A 22,222-nucleotide genomic window follows, 5' to 3' on the forward strand; every position below is an offset into this window, starting at 1 on the left:
GTCAGAATTTGATCTGATGATCACAGCTATTTCAGAATGTTGCAAGGATGAATGAAGTTACACAAATGGAGAAGGGCAAGTCCATGGAGGGATGTGTAAACAAAGATAAGAATATTAAAACCAAAGCACTGATTTATATTGGCATCAGTTCATGAATGCAGCCGCGAAGGGAACCCGATGCAAGTTAGAATCTGGGTAGCCAAATATGAGGGGTCAATCAGGATTGCATTGGATTAGTCAAGACAAGAGGCAACAAAGGTATGGATCAAATTTTCAGCAACAGGTGAACTCAGGGATGGACAATGTTGAGTGAAGTCCACGGAATACAAGGGACAGTGAGAGCATGGAAACTAAGTTGGCTGAGTGAGAAGTAGCAAATGGTTGCTTTTCAGGCTGAAGACATTCAACAGGGTTCTCTACTTCTAAGGGAGCGAGGGCCACTGCTTTTCTTGATACTGATGATGTGGAGATGCCTGGACTGTGGTAGACACAGTAAGAAGTCTCACAACACCAGGTTAAAGTCCAACATGTTTATTTGGTAGCACGAGCTTTTGGAACGCTGCCCCTTCATCAGGTGAGCAAAGACTTGGGTTCACAAACAGGGCATATATAGACACAAACTCAATTAATGGTTGGAATGCGGGTCTTAACAGGTAATCAAGTCTTTACAGGTGCAAACAACGTGAGTGGAGAGATGGTTAAGCACAGGTTAAAGAGGTGTGAATTGTCTCAAGCCAGGACAGTTAGTTAGTGAGATTTTGCAAGCCCAGGCAAATCGTGGGGTTACAGATAGTGTGACATGAACCCAAGATCCCAGTTGAGGCCGTCCTCATGTGTGTGGAACTTGGCTATCAGTTTCTGTTCGGCGATTCGGCGTCAGCCCGTGTCTTGAAGGCTGCCTTGGAGAGTGCTTACCCGAAGGTCAGAGGCTGAATGCCCTTGACTGCTGAAGTGTTCCCCGAAAGGAAGGGGACACTCCTGCCTGGTGATTGTCGAGTGGTGCCCATTTATCCATTGTCATAGCGTCTGCATGGTCTCGCCAATGTACCATGCCTCGGGACATCTTTTACAGCGGCGTATCAGGTAGACAACGTTGGCCAAGTCGCAAGAGTATGTGCCATGTACCTGGTGGATGGTGTTCTCATGTGAGATGATGGCACCCTTCTGTCGGGGAACACTTCAGCAGTCAAGGACATTCAGCCTCTGATCTTCGGGTAAGCGCTCTCCAAAGCGGCCTTCAAGACACACAACACAGAATTGCCGAGCAGAAACTGAAAGCCAAGTTCCACACATGAGGACGGCCTCAACCGGGATCTTGGGTTCATGTCACACTATCTATAACCCTCACGACTTGCCTGGACTTGCAAAATCTCACGAACTGTCCTGGCTTGAGACAATTCACACCTCATTAACCTGTGCTTAACTCTCTCTCCACTTGCAGTGTCTGCACCCGTAAAGGCTTGATTACCTGTTAAGACTTGCATTCCAACCATTATCTTGTAATTGAGTTTGTGTCTATTTATGCCCTGTTTGTGAACCCAACTCTTCACTCACCTGATGAAGGAGCAGCACTCCGAAAGCTTGTGCTACCAAATAAACTTTATGGACTTTAACCTGGTGTTGAGAGACTTCTTACTGTTTCTTGATACTATACACTTAATGACCTGGACTTGGGTGCAGAAGGAAAGGTTTGCAGATAGCACAAAACTTGGAAGTAATTTGAATTGTAGATGGTAGCAATAAGTGGAGGAAATGTAACGTGAAGAATTATAAAGTGATTCAGGATAAAAAGAGACGATAAATAGAGTCAGAGTACCAAAGCAAGGAGGTTATGGTGAACCTTTTGAGAGAGAAAAAACACTAATTCAGCAAAATAGCCAATTGTGACATGAAGTTTTTTTTTAAATGCAGCAACTGTAATGCAGTGTGTGGTGGAGGCAGATTCAGTCATGGCAAATTGCATAAACACTCAACAGTAAAAAACTGCAGGACAACAGAGAAATGGCAAGACAATGGGTGAAGTGGGCTCCTTCTGTGGAATATCATTTTATGATTCTACAACTTCGATCACTTTGCGACAATGTGACTATCTGGCCAGGGTCAAATACACCATCAAATTTGTGAACAGTCTGATTCAGCCTCAGACAGTTACCAGATAAAGGGATAATAGATTCAATGACTGGGGAATGGAGTTTGTAACAGGGAGAAAAGACAATGACTTCAGTTTTCCTAACAATTCGTTGGGAGGCAATTTCTGCTCATCCAATATTGAAGATTGGACAAGCAATATAACCGTTTAGACAGTGGAGACGACGAGAGATGTGGAGAGATAAAGCTGGATGTTATTAATAATCAAAAAAGGGAGATGTCTAATTGTTGGAGGACAATCATCTTGTCCCAGAGAAACAAAGCAGGATTTCCAAAGCCTAGTCCCAATTATCTTAAAATTACTTTTATATCTCTCCCTCAAGGACAGAAATGGGGATCTTCACTGATAATTGCGGAGTTGAGGTTTATCCTCAATGCCTCAAAAATAAAGGCCAGGGTTGAACAGTGCAAAGTAACAATGCGCCATACGATCCCAGGCAATGTCAGCCATTGCCATTATCTGTCCATCTCCCCTGAATATACAACAGCAATACAAATCCCGCATCAACATCTTCAGGGTCATCATTGACCAGAAACCTAATTGGAGCAACCACTATGGTAACTGGTCAGAGAATGGGTATTTTGCAGTGAGTAACTAACCTTGACTTCCCAAAACTTCTACACAACACAAGTCAATCTTGTGATGGAATATCCTCTAAATGATTTGGTGTACAGCTCACTTAATTGACAATCCATCTTAAATTTTCAATTCTACCACGAGCAGCACACGAGGATTGCTGTGGCCAGCTCCACAATATGCACTGCAACAGCTCACCATGTCTTCTTTGGCAACTTTCAGATTCATAACCTCTGACCACCCAGAAAAGCAAGGGCAGCAGACAACATCGGCAAATTCCCTTCCAAGTTATATACCATCTTGATGTGAAAATATTTCATCATTCCTTCATCGCTGCTGGGTCAAACCTAGAAATCCTCATAAGAATTGCAGGGGTACCTACGCCACACAGCCTGTACTGACTCAAGGAGGCGCTCACCAGCACCTTCACAAAACCAATGAAGAATGGGTAATAAATACTGAACTTGACAGCAACACCCACATCCCAAAAATGAAGAAACTATCCAGAAACAGATGCTGTTCTCGGGTGATGTCACTGGGGTAGCATGCAGATGACAAATACGAGGGGGGCCCAAAGACAGATTTTTGGGAGAGATTTGAGGTAACAGTGCAGGAGCAGGAAGAAAAGCCATTGCTAGTGATTCCACAGCTACAACTAGATAGGCAAGAACGTAACCAGGTACATGCAGTTCTAAACAACTGAACAATGGAGGACGGTGATGTGGTCAATTGTGTCAAAGCCTGCAGCAAAGTCAAAAGGATTGTTTACCACTGCTGCATTATGATAGGGTGTCATTTGTGACTTTGATTACAACACTTGCAGTACAGTTGCAGGGCAGAAACGAGATTGGAGAGATTCAACCATGAAGTTCAGGGAAAAATGGGTACAGATTTGGGATGCAACAGCATGTTTAAAGACTTGAGGAAAGACAGGTTGGAGATGGAGCAATTGTTTAAGGACAGAGGGGTCAATTCTGCAGATTTTTCCAGAAGATTCCTGAATGTTGCCAGAATGATTCTTGTAACTTTTTCCTTCACAGATTCTTGAAGAATATCTGATGGAGCAATAGTTTAAGGACAGAGGAGAGCATGACGACGGTGGATTTGAAGCAGAGGGTGAATGGTGCTTGAGGCAAGAGAATTCTCAGCGCTATCAGTTAACATGGGGACCAGCAAGTGGAAGTTGGGTGGTCAGATGTTTAATGAGAATAAGGAGCAGGAAGTGGGTTTCATGGACAAGGTGAATTAGAAAAGAGGGCAATCGGGAGAGAAAGATACAACTTCAGGTCCAGGGCAAGAGGAAGCTTCGCCCAGTGGATTAGACAACAGGGAATCGGCAGGGACAGAAGAACTGCCTTAATCTCATGTAACAAAGTTGTCCATGGGCTCCTCACCGTGTTGTTGGATGCGAAGGTGGAGGCAGCAGGAGAGGGGAGTTCAAATTTTCTTGCAGCGAAGAAAGTCCAGGAGTTAACTTTGCATTCCAAGATGATTCTGGAATAGTGCGCAATTTTTGTCACATATAGCCTGACCCAAACTGGCAACTCATTTTCTGTGATTTAACTGTGCCAAGGGTTCATCAAATTGAAAAACAAGTTTAGCTGCTATTTGTGAAAAACCAAAACCAAGTAACATATTGAGATCAAGGAAAACTAATGCAATTAGACAATTCAGGTGAAATTTCTGAGACAAAGAGTAATGGATAAAGGGAGGAAATTTCCAACGCAAGCAACTAAAGAGCAAACTTGGAGGGTTTGAAAATGTGGGAAAGGCGGCTGCTGTTTGAAAGGATTCTTAACCAAGATATTACAATGAGATCTCTGAGGAATACAAAGAATTTGGATGTGCAAAATGCATGGATTGAAAAGGTTATCTGCTGCCCAAAATACTTTGCTACCCAAGCAGTCAATTTTATATCACCCACCAGCTGCAACATATATCTCAAAGATTTCATCACTTCAAAGCTTTACAAAACCATTCACATACAAGTTGTGAGCTCAGAATTGCTCGATAAAGCAGCATCAAGCACAGGAAAGACTCTCCATAAGGAGAGTTAGTCAGCTCACCGCATGCAAGCTTGAGAGCAACAATTAGTCTTCACTTTCAACAGACTGCTTCCTGCTCACTAAAAAAACAACATAAGGATACATGGCCTAAGTGAATATTAAAAAGGGCAATGGGGAAAGACTGCTATCCTTAAAATTGTTGAACTAAATCTGTTATATTTACAGCTACCCTTAAGAGGTTTACGATACCAGTTTTCCAACTAGAGCTAAAGCCACAGTGGGCGGGTGTCACTTTTGTTAGTTAAAAAAGTGTTATTCAGCTGGAATTCAGAAATAGGCATCATAATAAATTTAAATGGATCATTTAACTTACTTTTTAAAAATGTTGGACTTCAGCTGAAGCCTGTACTCTTTATTTAAATACATTATCAATCGATAGAACGAATCATGAAACAATAAGAAACAAATTCCTTTTCTTGTTCATGTCCTTCCTGAAGGAAGTGCATAAATGGAGGGTGGTTTAATTTCTACATTACATCAGTGGACCAACATATGGCTAAACCTGAAGTCTGTATTAACATCCCACAAACATAGAATGTATTCCTTAATTTTTTAAGTGGGAGTTAGCTGATTTATGAACATTGAGATTAATGTATAAAATAGCTAACGTTAAAAAAATACAGGAAAGAAACAAATTGCTCTAAGCAAGTGGCTTTTTATGTTCAAGCAAGGTTAATATAATCTCAGATTTGGGCTTTGTATCTGTGGTTGCATTGGAAATGCATAGGAGGCCACAGGAGAACTGAACAGCATGGCTGGTATGTAGAGCAAGGGAAGGTTACAAGGTGAATATGAACAGGCAAAACAATGGATGGATGAGTGAATAGGGTTTTGAATTCACCACGCTGGATGTTAGGAAACCTAAAGAGCTTGGCAATGACAGGACAAAATTGCAGACAGCACATGTAACAGAATGGTGCTTGCCAAGTTAGCAAGCAGGGCATCGGAGTAACCGAGTCTAAACATAACAGAAAGATGGATATACGTTTCGATAGTAATGGGGGCAAGGCAACATCCTTTATGATAAAAAGTTCACCGAGAGGCTATATTCCACATGACAATTTCTCTTCAACAATCTTGCATTCAGAACTTTAGGACCATGCAGTAAGTGATAAGAAACTTGGACTCTTAACATTTAAATACTGGAATCAGCTACTGTGAAGACGTATGATAGAATGCCTCGTGGATAATATTTTGTGTCAAATGTTCTGCAAAATTTTGTACTTCGCCGAATTGTTCTGACAATAAATATGCATCGTTTGGAAATTGCAAATACATTTCCAAGACAACCATATCGGAATCTAACCACTTGCTAAAGCTAAATTTGCTCAGGGATGTTCCTGACCATCTGATGTGAGACTGGATCATTTCAGTATGCCTCAATATGACAAAAAGTCTTAAAAGAATGTACCCTAAGAATTTAGTAGAATTGCTATAGGAAGATATTTTAGTGGATCAAAACTCATGCAAATCCTAACATAATTTTATCAGCCTTGAGCAATAAAGATTGTTCAGAAATTCACTAAAATATTCTGTGTTTTGCACAAAATATTGCAAATCCTTGGAGTAAAATATTAGATGCTCAAAAAACATGTGAACCACCTCACATACAGATCATTTCTAACTTTTATCAGTTTAACTTCAGGTACTGGGGTGACTAGGATACCATGTTTCCAATCCTGATAAAACTTCAATTTTCACAGTAGCAGCTGGGATAGATAGATGTGCTGATATTGCTAATGCTACAATCTGAAAGCTAGGAGAGGAACGCTTTGATTGTTGAGCAGTCATTCTAACAAGACCAGAGAGATTTCACTTTTCCACAACAGCAGTCAAAAACTGTCAAACTGGATGCCAGCCTACAGGATGCAAGCATCAGTAGCCAGTATATACTGCTCAAGTCCAGTTGCCCTCAAGAAGTTGGTGATTGATCCAGTTATATTTGTGGCTGTTGGTGACCCCAGGACATTGGTAATATCACTGAATTATCAGATGGTTATTGTAAAATTAGGCGTTGGGCAGGCTTTGTTGTACAGGGCCACAAGCTGCTTCATTGTCAGAAAATCAAAGTGAAAACTGCAATAACATTGCTGCTGCTGACCTTATGATGGAGGAAAGTTTATTGGCAAAGCAGCTGAATGATGATGGTTGGGCCTAGGGCACTATCCTAAGGAACTCCTGCACTGATATCCTCTGGCTAAGCTGATTGGTCTCCGACATCCACAGCTGGCTGTGCACTCACCGTGACTCCCGCCGATGGAGTTCCTCCCACGACCCCTAATTCACATTGCCCTCAACTTTGCAAGAGCTCCTTGATGCCACACTCCCATCAAATACTGCCTTCAATGTTTAAGTCCAGTCACTCTCACCAGACCTGTAGAATTCCATTATTTTGCCAATGTTTGGACCAAGGCTGCAATGATGTCTGGAGTCAAGCGGTCTCAGTAAAACAGAGCAGGATATTGTTAAGTGCTGCTTGATAATAACATCAGTGACACATTCCATTGCAGATGATCAAGAGTAAACGAATGGAATGTTAATTGGACTTGCCCTTTTTGTGGACAGGGTACATAGCTGGGAAATTTTCCACTTCGAGCAGATGCAAGTGTTGCACATACAACTTCACTGGAGGTGTGGCTAGCTCTTGAGCACAGCCTTGGCTGCCTCCAGTATACTCAGTCATCTCCTGATCTCTTGTGGAGTGAATCAAATTGGCTGAAGACTGGCATCTGTGTTGGTGGGGATCTCAGGAGGAAAGACATTCTTGTTGAAGATATGCTGGAATTTCTTTCAAACATCCTTTGATCTAATGCAAGTCTATGCATTACGCACTGTTCTTGCTTTCGATCAGAGAACGAGATAAATCCGTTGACTGACACGATAAAGCCCATTTTTACAGAACTAACGTATAATGTTTCCTCAAATACCTTGCTCATTTGAACAAGTTTATTTGGAGGTGGTTTTGCATTATACTAATGGCAAGCGAGATATTTTCTTGCCATCAGATGCACGCGCCTATCAATGAAAATACCTATCCTATCCCAGGAAAGGCAGAACTGACACTCGAATGATGGATGACAACCTTAGGTGACTTGACTAATTCAACGTATACGAATATGCAATGCGGTGTTAAAGTGATACCATGATAATCATGTTGATGTACAGGAGACAAATTCAGCATCAAAATTTGTGCACTTGGTATTTCTACAGCTTCTCCCATTTCACATGAAGTCACCACAATGCTCGTTGATCACGCATTATCTCATGTCTCAGCCGCTCCTCTTCCAATTGCACCACATTCCAGTTTCCTGTCACCACATCTTCCCATTCAACCTTACACTTGTAATTCTGTCGGGCAGTCCCATCTCAAATCACTCACCCAGCCATATTCCCTCTCGCTCCTCGAAAAAGATGACCATACGAATTCAATCCCTTCTTGGCTGCTTTCTTCGATCAATTTCCTGCAATCTTTACTGTCCCATGGTTCTTGGCATTCTCCAACAACATTCCACACATCCATCTCACCAGTATCCAGTCATTGTTCCTCTCCTCTTGATGTTCCCCCGGTTTCTGGACGATATCACAACACCAGTCTAAGCTGTCTTGCAGATTCACTGTACTTCCAATTAGTCCAACTAGAGTGAATCTGTTGCTTAACTTTTATTTTCATGCTTCCACCTTCTGCCACAATTGGCACTCCCTGTACAATTCCTGTAATAGTACTATGTACTTCTCAAGGACTACATAAATTCTAGAACATGTCGAGACTTCTTCCTAGGAACCCGGCCATAAGCCTTCTCTCAATAATTGAATAGAATCTTTATGTTGCACTGGTCTTCCCAGTATCTTTCCATTACTTGTCTCAAAAAGCAGAACAACAGCATTGGCAGTGCTTCCTCTGGGCATGAACCACAACAAACCATCAAGGATTTCCATTACCTTTCTCAGTGTCTGCTCCATGATTCACTTCCTCTTGAAGGTATGTGTTACGAGTTTAATTCCTTGGTATCTTTTGTCATCTTGAATGCCTCCCTTTCCTTTAAATATTGGTACCAAAATATTTTGCTGCCCTAGGGACTTCAATCCCTTCTCAGACTACAATTGAGTAGCTTGTTCAGGACCTGGACCTCAGTCACCTCGTCAGGTCCATACTTCTGCTGCAGTCACATGGATTCTTATGCTTAGTTTTTTCTTTCAGTGCTGTTTTCATTTCTTCCAGATTGATGCCTGTTGTCAGTCCTTGATTTTCAGCGACCTCTTCTTAGGTTGCTTCATTCTTAAACCAGTTGAAGTACTGACCCCACATCAACCTCTTTCACTATGGTTACTGAACCTGCACTCTTGATTGGAGGTACATTTCCCAGCATCAAAATTAGACATTGAGAAATTACAGTAGATCTTAATTAAGTTAACTGTTATCAATTGAGTTAAACTGGCTTCACAGCAGGAGCTAATTCTAACTGTTTTCCAAATTGTGGAGAAACTTATGAGTATATAAATAATGCACTTAAGTGTATAAATAAAAACCAAATCTGTGCGTGTGGAAATTAAACTCTGTAGCTTCACCCATAATATATCCAAATTGCACAAGATTTCAAAATAAATAGCAATCCTTTAACCATCACTCGCATGTTAGTTCAACTGCCTAAGTTATAATATAAAAAGGTTGAGAGGAGACAGAATTGGAGCGTTTAAGGTATGGTATATCATATTTAATAGCAACATTACAAAATGGTTAAAAAGATGGTCAGGATACTTGAAAGGTTATGTAATATAACAAATATTAAAACGCAAACTGCTTAAACACAAACCATTAAATATAACACCATCCCAAAGGTTCAAATTTGGTGAAATTCCCTCTTGTCCTGAACACAGCAGCCTATTCATGTCCGAACCTCATATTTCTGGCTGTGTCATGTCCTTTCCTGGTTTAATTTCGATGTTGCCCTATTTCTTGCTTTGTGTTTTTGCTTTAAATCTTGCAAAAATCTTGCAAGTGTTTATAACCAATAGGCACACAGATGACAAAGTAAGCAAAATCCAAAGAGAATACAACTAGGAAACCAGTAATTCACACAAGAAAGCAGGCATTAACAATAAACGAAGAACAAAAACTGCTTTTTCACAAGGAGAATGGCAAGCCAAGGCCAGGTATGACACTCTCCCCTTTGGCCCCAAATATCAAGACAACATTTCCCCCCAAACATCAAGACATTTCCAGAGACACCACTGACCGCAGTTCCTCTGGAGATCCAGAGAAATGTCAGTTCTTCAACTCCAACTGCATTGTTGCAACTATCATCCACACTAACGCTTCTGATATGTCTTCCTCTTTCCAACTGAGAAGCCCTCATCACAGGCTGACTGTCAAGGTCCTCAGACACGTCCATTGCATTTCTCTCACTTCTACCCTCAATCCTTCCGTTTCACAACCTGAAAAAGGCTTCCCATATCCTCAAGCTCCACTGCACCAACATTCATATTGCCAAATCCATCACCTTCAGCATGATGCCACCACAAGATACATTTTCCTCCCTTCCCCTTTCAGCATTCCTTTCAGTTCTTTCCCTACAAGAGCCTGATTCACTGCACAGAACCCTAATACCCTTCTCCAAGTGCAGGGGATGCAATGCAACTTTTTAACTTTCTCCCTTCCCACCATCTCTATCTGAGGGTATTGATTTAAAGGCCATGCGCTTGCCAAATGGACCAAGGCACCAGGACATTAAACACTACAAATGAAGCAGTGATTTACTTGAAGCACTTTCAATTTAGTATACCGTATTAACTGTTCACGATACAGTCTCTTTGCATTGGAGTGAAGATTGGGTGACCACTTTCTTCAGTCACAAGCGTGATCCTGAACTTCCAGTCCTCTGCCATTTAATTCTCCACACTGTGACTCTGACCTCTCTGTTCTTGGTCTCCTGCAGAGTTCCAATGAAGCCCAACGCAAGCTCATGAAACAGCATCTAATCATTGGACGAGGCACTTGACGGCCTGTTGGACTCAACATTGAGTTTAACAATTTGAGATCATAACTTGTGCACCTATTTGCATTTCTTCCTCTTGTTTCTTACTTTTTCCCTTTGCTCAGCAGCTGTTCGCCATTCTACCATTCACACCTCCTTTGAATACAAGATTTTTTTCTTGACTTTCCTATTCCCACCCTTTTGAACCTTTGTCATTTAATCTTTCACCCCATCATTCATCCTTCCCTTTTATTCCCCCCTCTGCCACCAACCCCAAAGCCATCCATTTCACTTGCTTAAAAACTGTTATATTTCTAACTTTTCCCAATTTTTATGAAAGATCGCAGATGTGAAACATCAACTCTAGTGTTCTCTCCACAGATACTGCCAGACCTGCTGAGTATTTCCTGATTGTTCAGTTTTGATTACACAAGATATTAACACTGCCATTGAACAGAACCATAAATGACACAATAATGTCTGTTGCAATAATTACAGATCTTTTCATGAACTCTTTGTACCGCAGTGTGGTGATAACCTGAGTTTCAAAACATTCTCTCAGGCTCCCCACAGTGACAAGTTAAAACAAATTTAGGAAACAAAGAGGCACCATTCAGAAGATTAAGATACAGAACTAAGCTGAAAGATTGATTTTAAATATCTTACTAGTAGAAGGGAGGCCGTATTTGAAACCATGTCTGATTTCTTTAATCATCTGAGTACAATTACATTAGCTAAAATGGAAATTTTAGAACATTGGGACAGGAAGAGGATTTTCGCGTGTTAAATAATTCACTCACAGATGCTAAACAGGGTGCCATTTCCTGGAAAATAAATGAGAGCAAATGAGAGCTTGCAGGGTTCGGTGTAATCCATGCAAGTTAATGCAGCTTAATGGAAATGGTACATTGATAGGGAAGGCAAGAATTTCAGACAGATACAAGTAGGAAAGCACGCAAATTTTGCTCCAACCAACTCCATGTCAAAACCGTTTGTGTATAGACAAAAGCAAACAAACAGAGAAACAAAGACTCAAAACTAGCACAGCATTATGAATAAATAACGTACTTGCTAAACAACAGAATGTAGATCAAGTCGATTTAGTTTGCACGACAAAAGTTAAAGAGCTGTATTATATAGAGGCCCTCACTCTGCAAGCTTCTCAGGGTTATGAGCTTTTCATCATCTGATGCACAAGCTTGAAAAGCATTGCATAAATTGAATGACTGAAGGCGGTTAGTTAGATTGGTGTTCAAAATTACTCAACAATATATACGCAAACTAGATTTTTACTGAATATCTACAGCATTTGCCTGATCAGAACTGTCAATTGCTCATGCAGGTCAGTTTACTTTAGTTGAAAATCTAATGGGTCGCTGTGAAGCAATTCAAGTGCAAGCCTGTCGTAGGTTTCACAAATAAAACTTCAGTGCATAACTAATCTTCATGTCTTAATCCAATTCCACAACTGTGATTATAGGTTTGTAATAGGAAGCATCTTAATGACCTGGATCAGTTTCTTCAGAAATAAAAAAAAACTACACCGGTGATATGAATACAGAAAATATAAACATTAAATATAAATAATGATCAAATGACTATTTAGATTTAAAGAGATTCTGTAACAACTGCAAGAAGTGAAGCAGACATACAAATGGCAGTTTCAAATTTTAGAGCGCTACAGCCATAGCAACAAATGTTTTCCAAGATATTAAATGTCATTTACTTTAGGTTTGAAAAACAGGATTCACTAAAATTCAATACTTTATAATACACCTCCCATTTCTTTCACCCATTTCATTTCCCTTTCTGCAAACACTTCAGTTTTCTTTTATCCAGAGACACCCACCCACTCCCCTAAGTTAGTCTTGCCTTTGTGTTCTGACATTTTCATTTCTTTAATGGTTCAAAACTTCTTTTCATAGATCTTAACTTGCAATGTAATCTCTACATGGGCTATTTGGACAGTTAAGAACAGAAACTGAAGAGGAAAGCTGGTTGAAGCACAAAGCCGGGGCCCAGAAACTGAAGCAAAAGATGCACTACAGCAGGAAGCAAACAAAAACTGTTTGGAACCTTTTTTGTTAAAAGTCTGAATGTTCTGCCTGGATTTCAGGGCAATCAGTAATTTTATTTGCTCTAGAGCAGGTTTAATTTTTTTAAATTAAAGAAACCCCAATAACACTGTAAAATGCCACGTCCAAAGTACAATGGGATAACAACTGAACGCTGGAAGTTTTATATTAAAATCAGATTTCAAGCATTAAGCAAAATTATAAAATGATAAACAAATGTAAAATAAACATTACACCCAACATTAAAATTAACATACACTAGCATTTTATAAAAGGGAAATTGGAATGATTTTTAATGGCACACGGATTCTAGTCAAACATCTCAAGTTAAAGTTAAGCTAAAGTTGATTTATTAGTCACAAGTAAGGCTTACATTAACACTGCAATGAAGCTACTGTGAAATTCCCCTGGTCGCTACATTCCAGCGCCTGTTCAGGTCAATGCACCTAATCAGCACGTCTTTCAGACTGTGGGAGGAAACCGGAGCACCTGGAGGAAACCCACACAGACACGGGGAGAACGTGCAAAGTCCACACAGACAGTGACCCAAGCCGGAAATCGAACCTGGGTCCCCGGCGCTGTGAGGCAGCAGTGCTAACCATTATATCATTGGTCTTCCACTGAGCATAATCATCTTCAACAGCTCGTTATTTCACTTGAGGCCATGCCATGTTTCCACTTTTGAAACAACGCCAAGAATACAGAGAATGAGTTCTAAGTTGGAGGTGATGGCAGTGGTATGTGCGCGTGGGGTTGGGAGGGTGGGGGGTTAAATTTAACAGTTGCTCTAAATTATTAATTTTGACATTTCAACAGAAAACTCCTGGACCAACTTATGAACGAAGCTATGTCTTGAACAGGTGTCTCATACATAGTTGGTATGATTTGTTCCAGTTTTAAGAGGTCTTTAGGAACTCATTCCAAAGTAAACTGCACTTGAAAAATATTGGATTCTACCTAATCCAACGAAACAAAGGTGGAAATATTTTAATATACCTCCAAGTCAACTATCACTTGCTTCCAAATGAAATGCAATAACAGATAAGTGAACTTATGTCCATCGTTGCACAAAATCGAACTGAGAATTTAGACAAGTTCAAAAACACATACCCAGCTGCAGTTCACCAAACCAATCCAATGGTAAATTGACAGTTATGACTGGTGGTTACTTCATTTTAAATTTCTAAAGGATGCCAATTAAAATATAAATCCTCAGTTGGCCGAGAGAAACCCAGTGCTATAATTTGTCCAAAATCCAATAAAATTGCCATTTCGTTATTTGCAAAAAAAATGTTCTCAGCTACTAAAATGCATTTCATCAGTTCTTATTTGGAAGAGTTAACTTGATAGTCAGACTATTTTACTTATAAAATCATTACTATTCTCAGATTGCACTGTAATATTTTACACGGTTACAAGGAAAAAGTGCAAGAATGGGACTTGTTGGATAATTCTCTCAAAACACCATGAAACAAATAACTTTAGTGTGATGCCATCAAATTTTAAGCAAATATTAATTTAGTTTTTTGCTTACCTGCCCCATCACGGTTATTATATGGCCATCCGGCAACAGTAAACATCGATGGCATTGGGGAGCTGGCTCTGCTATCCACTTCAACATGCTGCGTAATATGGCGCACCGTTTGCTTATTTTTACGATTCTTTTTCCGGCCAGGCAGCTGCCACACTTCAGGGACCTGATCAGAAAAAGTGTTCTGTGAAGTGCTGTTCTTGCCAAGGTGAGATTCTCTCAGTTCAGCACCTCCATAATGTGAGGGAGATATCTGTTCCTCCTTGACTCGAAATGAATTGTAACCAACATCACTGGACCAGAGTGACTGCGATGAGATGTCATCATGACTGTCAGCTTTCTGCTCATGCTCCTCTTTGCTGTAGCTGCTCCCACCATCATGACAGCTTGCAATTGCTGAATCTCCAGAAGAATTTGCAGGGCTTGTTCGTCGTCTTTCCAACCAGGGAGAGCTACTTCTGCCCACTGCTACTGGTGTCACCACATCAATACTGCTGCTCGAGGGGGCTCCCATATCATACTCCATAATATCCTCTGAGGGCTCAGTCTTTATACTGATATCTAAAGCTGCCTTTATAAAACTGTGACATGCCTGAACTATGTCTGTCATCTGCAAATAGCTTGCAGCTGACATCACCTCAATGACATTCTTACTAGTCAGTGCTAGGTGTGCTGAATACATAAAATCAATGATTACTTTGAAACCTTGCGCTGTGACAATGTCCAAATGAGTCACTGTGGCCTGGTCAGAAGACATCTTCTGCACCTGACAGTACAAAGTCTTGAAGTAGCGGCTACTGCCAAGCAGAACATTTTTGTGCGCTTTAAAGATTTTCCCCTCGACAATGATGCAAACATCACACAGGATGCCATGTTGCCGCTGTTCATTCAATTCCTGCAGTAAGTGGCGATAATGGGAAGTAATCTCCATGTCGTCCTTTCGATTGTTCATTGACAAATATTGTTGCTGCTTCTGAATCCTAATAGCAGGAAAGAATGGAGAAAAAAATTAATATAAACTTTGCAAGACATTAGTGCTAAAGTCAAATCAGAATCTCAATTTTAAACATGTAGGAACATAGAAACTAAGAGCAGGAGATCAGCCCTTCAAACCTGCTCTGCCATTCAATATAATCATGGTTGATCCTCAATCTCAATGTCATATTCCCACTTTCTCCCCATGCTCCTTGAAGCCATTAAAATCAAGGCAGCTTTGTGTAAAATAAGAGCAACATAATTTCATATCCAGTAGAAATGATGTCCCATGGTAAACCGAAACAACTATGATTTCTTAATTCAGAATACTGCGTATTATACATTCCATCAAACAAATTGTATTAGAGCGAGACAACTTTTAGTACTGATGCATAGTCAATTAAAATCTACATTTTAGTGCTATCCAAAAAAATAGAACTTGAAAAACAATACCTTCTTAAATATTTTGTACTTACAAAGTGTAACAATCAGATAAGCATGGTGTATAAAAGAACAGGGCAGAGGGTACCGTGAAGTTGGTGGACACACTTCATAAAAAGTTCAACCTGCAATTTCCGCCCTTCTCTCACCTTCACATTATCTATTTCCGAAACTACCCTTCCTCAATTCCTGTGCCTCCATTTCTGGGAATAGGCTGTTGGTTAATTTTCAATAGAAGCCCACCAACTTCCACAGCTGCCTCGATTACACTTCCTTACACACTGCTTCCTGTGTGGACTCCATTCCAAACACCCAATTTCTCCCCATCTGTCACATCTGTACTGATTATCCAGCTTTCCACAGCAGCACTTCTGATGTCTTCCTTCTGCCTCAACTGAGGATTCACTGCATGTATCTGACCATTTCCTGCACTTGCACTGGAAGCATTTCTCCTTTCCCAGAACCATTGAGCGTTCCACTTGTCCTCACTTTCCAACTCACCAACCTCCATATTCAAGGATCATCCTCCACTAATTCCTCCCATGGCAACGTCATGGGAGGAATGATGACATCAAAGTGTCACGATGGCACCAAAGTTTTCTTCTCCCCTTTCCACATTCCGTAAAGATCAGTCATTCCCAGCCACCTTGGTCCACTCTGCTATCAACGTCAGCACTTCAACCCCTTCCCAAGGCACCATCCAATGCAATCGTGCATATAACATCTGTCCTTTTACCTTCTCTCTCCTCACCATCCAAGGCCTCAAACACTCCTTCCAGGTGGAGCATTGATGTATTTCTTTCAGTTAGTTATACTGTACTGACTGCTCTATGCAAGTTTGAGGCACAGCATAATCTTCTGAGTATGCATTTTACAGCCTTCTGAACTCAATTTTAAGTTCCAAAATTTTAGAATAACTGACCTCCATTTTGATTCTTTGTTTGCCATGTGCCAGTTTCAATCTTTTTTTGTGTTTCAACAGAGTGAGATGTTCATTTTGCTGGTACTGACACTCAAATAGACAGAGCTAAGGAGGTCTATAACCATTGGATCAGATCCAAGCTCGGCAGACCTGCTACATCCAACTGTGAATGGTGATGGACAATTAAACAACTCTCTGGAGAAGGCGGCTCCACAAATATTCTCATCCTCAATGAGGGAGGAGTTCAGCACATCAGAGCAAAAGTTAAGGCTGAAGCATTCGCCACAATCTTCATCAAGAAATGCAAAGTGGATGATTCATCTCGTCCTCCTCTGGAAATCCCCAGCATCTCAGATGTCAGTTTTCAGTCAATTTGATTCAATGTGATATCAAGAAACAGATAAAGGTATTGAATGGTACAAAGGCTATGGCCGCGACAATATTCTGGCATTGGTACTTAAGATTTGTGGCCCACATCTTGCCAGGTGCCTGGCCAAACCATTCCAGTGTAGCTACAACACTGGCATCTACCCAGCAATGTGGAAATTTGTCCAGGTATTTCCTGTACACAAGGAACAGGAGAGACCCAAACAAGCCCATGTGCCCCATCAGTCTACTCCCAATCATCAATAAAATGATGGAGAAGGTCATCAACAGTGTTATCAAGTCACACTTATTCAGAAATAATCTGCTCATAGATGATCAGTTTGTGTTCTGCCAGGGTTACTCAGCTCCTGGGACCTCATTGTAACCTTGGTTCAAACATGAACAGAAGAACTGAATGCCAGAGGTGACTGCCCTGGATATCAAGGCTGCATCTGACAAGTATGGCATCCAGGTGCCCTAGCAAAGCTGGAGTCAATGGGAATCAGGCAGAAAACACGCCTCTGGTTGAGTCATACCCAGCACAAAGGAAGATGGTTATAGTGTCTGGAGGTCAATCATCCTAGCTTGAGAACATCAATTCACGATTTCCTCAAGGTAGTATCCTAAGCTCGGAAATCTTCAGCTGCTTCATCAATGACCTTCCTTCCAGACTACAATTGGACTACTGAGGGGAATTTTGGTCCTCTTATTTAAGGAAAGGTATTATTTCCTTGGAGGCAGTTCAGAGAAGGTTCACATGGACTGTTGTGGTATGGAAGGATTGTTTTACGAGGAAAGGTTCAACAGATTGGGGCTCATTGGTATTTAGAAGGATGAGAGGTGATCACATGGAAACATACAAGATTCTTTAGGGGCTTGAGAAGGTAAATGCTGAGAGGATCTTTCCCTTCATGGGACAGTCTAAGACCAGATGGGATAATCTTGGAATAAAAAAGACGCCAATTTAAGACTGAAATGAGGAGGAACCTCTTGCCACAGAGAGCTGTGGGGGCAGTGTCCTTGTGTACATTTAAGTCTGAGAGAAATAGATTTTTGATCAGTAAGGGAATCAAGGGTTAAAGGAAAAAGGGTAGAAAAGTGAATGAGGAATTTTGTATCACCGTGACCCTGCTGAAGGGCGGAACAGACTCGAAGGGCCAAATGGCCTACTCCTATTTCTTATGATCTTAAGGTCAGAAGTGGGGATGTTTGCTTTTGACTGCACAACATGCAGCACCACTCGCGACTCCTCAGACACGGAAACACTGCATGTCCAAATGCAGCAAAACCCAGACAAATTCCAGGCTTGAACTGACATGTAGCACGATCATGCCACATAAGTGCCAGGCAATGACAATCTCCAACAACAGAGCATCTAACCATCACTCCATGACATTTACCATCGCTGAATCCCCCACTATCAAAATTCTGGGGTTATCTATAGCCAGAAACTGAACTGGATGAGCCATTTAAATACTGTGGCCACAGAGCAGGTCAGAGGCTCGGAATCCTGCAGTGAGTAACTCACCTCCTCGCTCCCCAAAGTCTGTCCACCATCAAAAAGGCATAAGTCAGGAGTGTAACGGGATACTCGCTACTTGTCTGGATGAGTGCAGCTCTAACACTCGAGCAGCTTGATAACATCCAGAATAAAGCAACCTGCTTGATTGCTACCCCATCCACAAACTTTCAAGTCCTCTACCACCGACAATCAATGGCAGCCATGCTCATCATCCATAAAGATGCACTTCAGGAACTCACCAAGACTCCTTAGGCATCCCCTTCTAAACTCACGATCACTACCAAGGACAAAAGCAGCAGATACCTGGGAAACACTACCTGGAGGTTCTCCTCCAGCATCCTGACTTGGAAATATAATCACCATTCCTTCATTGGCTGAGTACAAATTATGGAATTCCCTCCCTAATAACACTGCACCTCAAGAATTGCAGTGGTTCAAGGCAGCAGCTTACCTAGCCAGCAATGCCCACATGGCAAAAATGAATGTTTAAAAAATGTTTAACCACGACCATTTCCATTTGCCCTTTTTTTCCCCATGAAATTGTCATTTAATTTCTCTTGCGCTCAACTCTGCCCCAAACCTTTCCTTTTGTTATTTTCTCCACCTGCTTCCTTTCGATGGCATTTAACCCTTCACATTTCAGAACTGAAGGAGGATATGAGAGTCGTATTCAACTGGAAATGATAACTACATCTCTCTCCACAGATGCTGCCAGACATGCTATTTCCAGCAGGTTGGTTTTTATTAAGGCAGACCACCAAGGCTTGCTCTTACCTAATTCAGGTGTCCCCCCGAGCAGAAAGTAATAATCTAAGCCATTATAAGCTATCCTCCTCTCTACTGCCTCCACTGAATCAAAACTTACCATAGAACATTAGCATTGCACGATAGCAGCTGTGCACAGAATTAATGAAACAGAATAGTCACTTGACTCAACTCAAATGTTGAAGTGAGACAGGTTGCTGAAGCTTTTCGTCTCAACTCTTAAGGACAAGTGCAAGAATTTCAAATGAGCATGATAATTTATGCTACAGGAGAAACGGGTAATTAGTTGGCAAGTCAACATTGATAAACCAAAGAGTTCATAGAATCCCTACAGTGCAGGAGGCCATTTTGCCCATCAAGTCTGCACCGACAACAATCCCACCCAATCCCCATCCCCGTAACCCCACATATTTACCCCGCTAATCCTTCTAACCGACACATTCCGGGACACTAAGGGGAATTTAGCATGGCCAATCCACCTAACCTGCACATCTTTGGACTGTAGGAGGAAACCGGAGCACCCGGGAGGAAACCCACGCAGACACGAGGAGAATGTGCAAACTCCACACAGACAGTGACGCAAGCCGGGAATCGAACCCAGGTCCCTGGAGCTGTGAGGCAGCAGTGCTAACCACTGGACCACCATGCCACCTGCCGTGGGTTAATAAACTGCCAAAGCTCATGGGTAATTCAAAAAAGGCCAAAGGCTTGAACATGTTCCTTTTACTTACAGAGAATGAGTCCGTGTGTATGAATGTGTGTTGCTTCTAGCAAGCAGAAATGAGTCATGAAATAGAATTATGTAAGTCTTGCAAATAAACACATTTGAAAATACTGGATATATGAAATAATTTCTCACTTGGGTAAAAAGTGACCAAATTTTACACTCAATGCATTTTTCAGGCATTCCTGATTACAAGTCACGCTGCATACATGCCATTTTATTCTGACCCACTGGCTGGATACATTTTGTATTTTACATTCATGTTACTAGCAGGCATGGCACGATAGCAGTCGTCAGCACTGCTGCTTCACAGCGCCAGGGACCAGAGTTCGATTCCCGGCTTAGGTCACTGTCCATGTGGAGTTTGCACGTTCTCCCCGTGTCTGCATGGGTTTCCTCCGGTTTCCTCCCACACTCCAAAAGACGTGCTGGTTAAGTGAATTGACCCACACAGGCGCCGGACTGTGGCGGAGAGGAATTTCACAGTAACTTCATTGCAGTGTTAATGTAAGCTTTACTTGTGTCTAATAAATAAAACTTTAACTTTAGCACACAGTGGATTGCATCCACTCACTTCCTCAAGTACTGGCTGGGAGCAGCGCACAGCTTATCTAGTCTCACTACTCTGCAGGTCACACCATTAGTTGAATCTTTTCAGTCACCAAATTGGCTAATTATTTACCTTCATTGCCGTTTGACCCAGAATAAAAGATATTTTAACCAGGTTTCCTTTAATAACTGCTGAATGATTGAATTTAGAAGAACTAGTATAACACACAATGGTACTCTGGAAATATGACTTTTTTTGAAGAAATATCCGAGGACACACAAACATAAACTTGTACAAAAACAATGAATCATAGAAACCCTACAGTACAGAAAGAGGCCATTCGGCCCATCGAGCCCGCACCAACCACAATCCCACCCAGTCCCCACCCCCATATCCCTACTTTTTTTTTCCCGCTAATCCACGCATCCCAGGACACTAAGAGGCAATTTTAGCATAGCCAATCAACCTAACCCGCACATCTTTGGACTGTGGGAGGAAACCCACGCAGACACGAGGAGAATGTGCAAACTCCACACAGACAGTGACCCAAGCCGGGAATCGAACCCAGGTCCCTGGAGCTGTGAAGCAGCAGTGCTAACCACTGTGGAAAAACTTATGGGGTTTCTACAGAAACGGGCTTTGGTGGATAGACTTGATAATATAAAGGATAAGGTTTTTATGCCGGCCATCTGGAACTTCCTTGTGGAAGACCCGGCAGATGTCTGGAGGTTCTTACCAACAGAGCTTCGGCATGGAGGAATATAGAGCCAGGTCTATTCTTTCTAGTCTTAGCTTTCCAAATGCAGACAAATTAGACTCAGATAAAGATTTGCTGGCAGCAGATTGATAACCACATATGGAATTGCAGGGAAAGCAGGCAGAGAAAAACACAGCCTTTCTTCTCAGTTTATTCCCTAAAACATACTAATTTCTAAAACCACAGGTCCAAAACTTGTCTCTGCCATGTAATTTCCAGTAAATCACTAGCCTCTGCCAGTTTTCTCCATCAGTTAAAGCGATTTCAGTTCAAAGCGAACAAATAGTTCTCCCCCCCCCAACCCCCTTCAAGTATTGTGTTGGTCAGGTGATTTCTTAGAAAAAGTTAGGCTTGCTCCCAGTCAAAAGTTGGTTTTTTCATCATCCAAGAGCCAAGATGATGCAAAGTCTTACCATATTTTGGGGAAAAAAAGTATCGTTTTGAAAGATAAAATTTTTATCAACATGAGGCTCCAACAATAAAAGGAAACATGAAGTATTTCACATTCAAGGTATGAATACAATTAGGGCCACTTGGCTCCAGAATACAGCCTTAGTCCAAACAATGACACCAGAGTCAAATTCCAGCGACAAGACAAAAGTGACTGCCTTTAATATTAAAGCAGCGTTCGTCAAGAATGTGGCATCAAAGAGCTCCAGCAAAATTGGAGTCAATGGTAATCAGGGAGAAACTCTTCATGCGTTGGAGTCATATCAAGCATCAAGGAAGATGTTTTGTGATGGTTGGAGATCAATCATCTCAGTCCCAGGACGAGGACGAGTTCCTCAGGCCCAAACATCTTCAGCTGCTGAATTAACGACCTTCTTTCCA

At 41.4% G+C, this 22,222-nt stretch overlaps 1 protein-coding gene across 6 annotated transcripts in view; it reads right to left on the reverse strand.

Moving 5' to 3' along the window:
• zbtb46 (zinc finger and BTB domain containing 46) overlaps positions 1–22,222 on the reverse strand; it is an 84,252-nt gene that overhangs the window by 40,248 nt on the left and 21,782 nt on the right. For all 6 annotated transcript variants that reach the window (XM_078236584.1, XM_078236580.1, XM_078236585.1 and 3 more), the window contains one exon: positions 14,373–15,349. In XM_078236584.1, the coding sequence (XP_078092710.1) occupies positions 14,373–15,349 (977 nt within the window). The remainder of the gene's footprint in view (positions 1–14,372; positions 15,350–22,222) is intronic.

Source organism: Mustelus asterias, chromosome 20, assembly GCF_964213995.1.
Source record: "Mustelus asterias chromosome 20, sMusAst1.hap1.1, whole genome shotgun sequence".
NCBI lineage: Eukaryota > Metazoa > Chordata > Chondrichthyes > Carcharhiniformes > Triakidae > Mustelus > Mustelus asterias.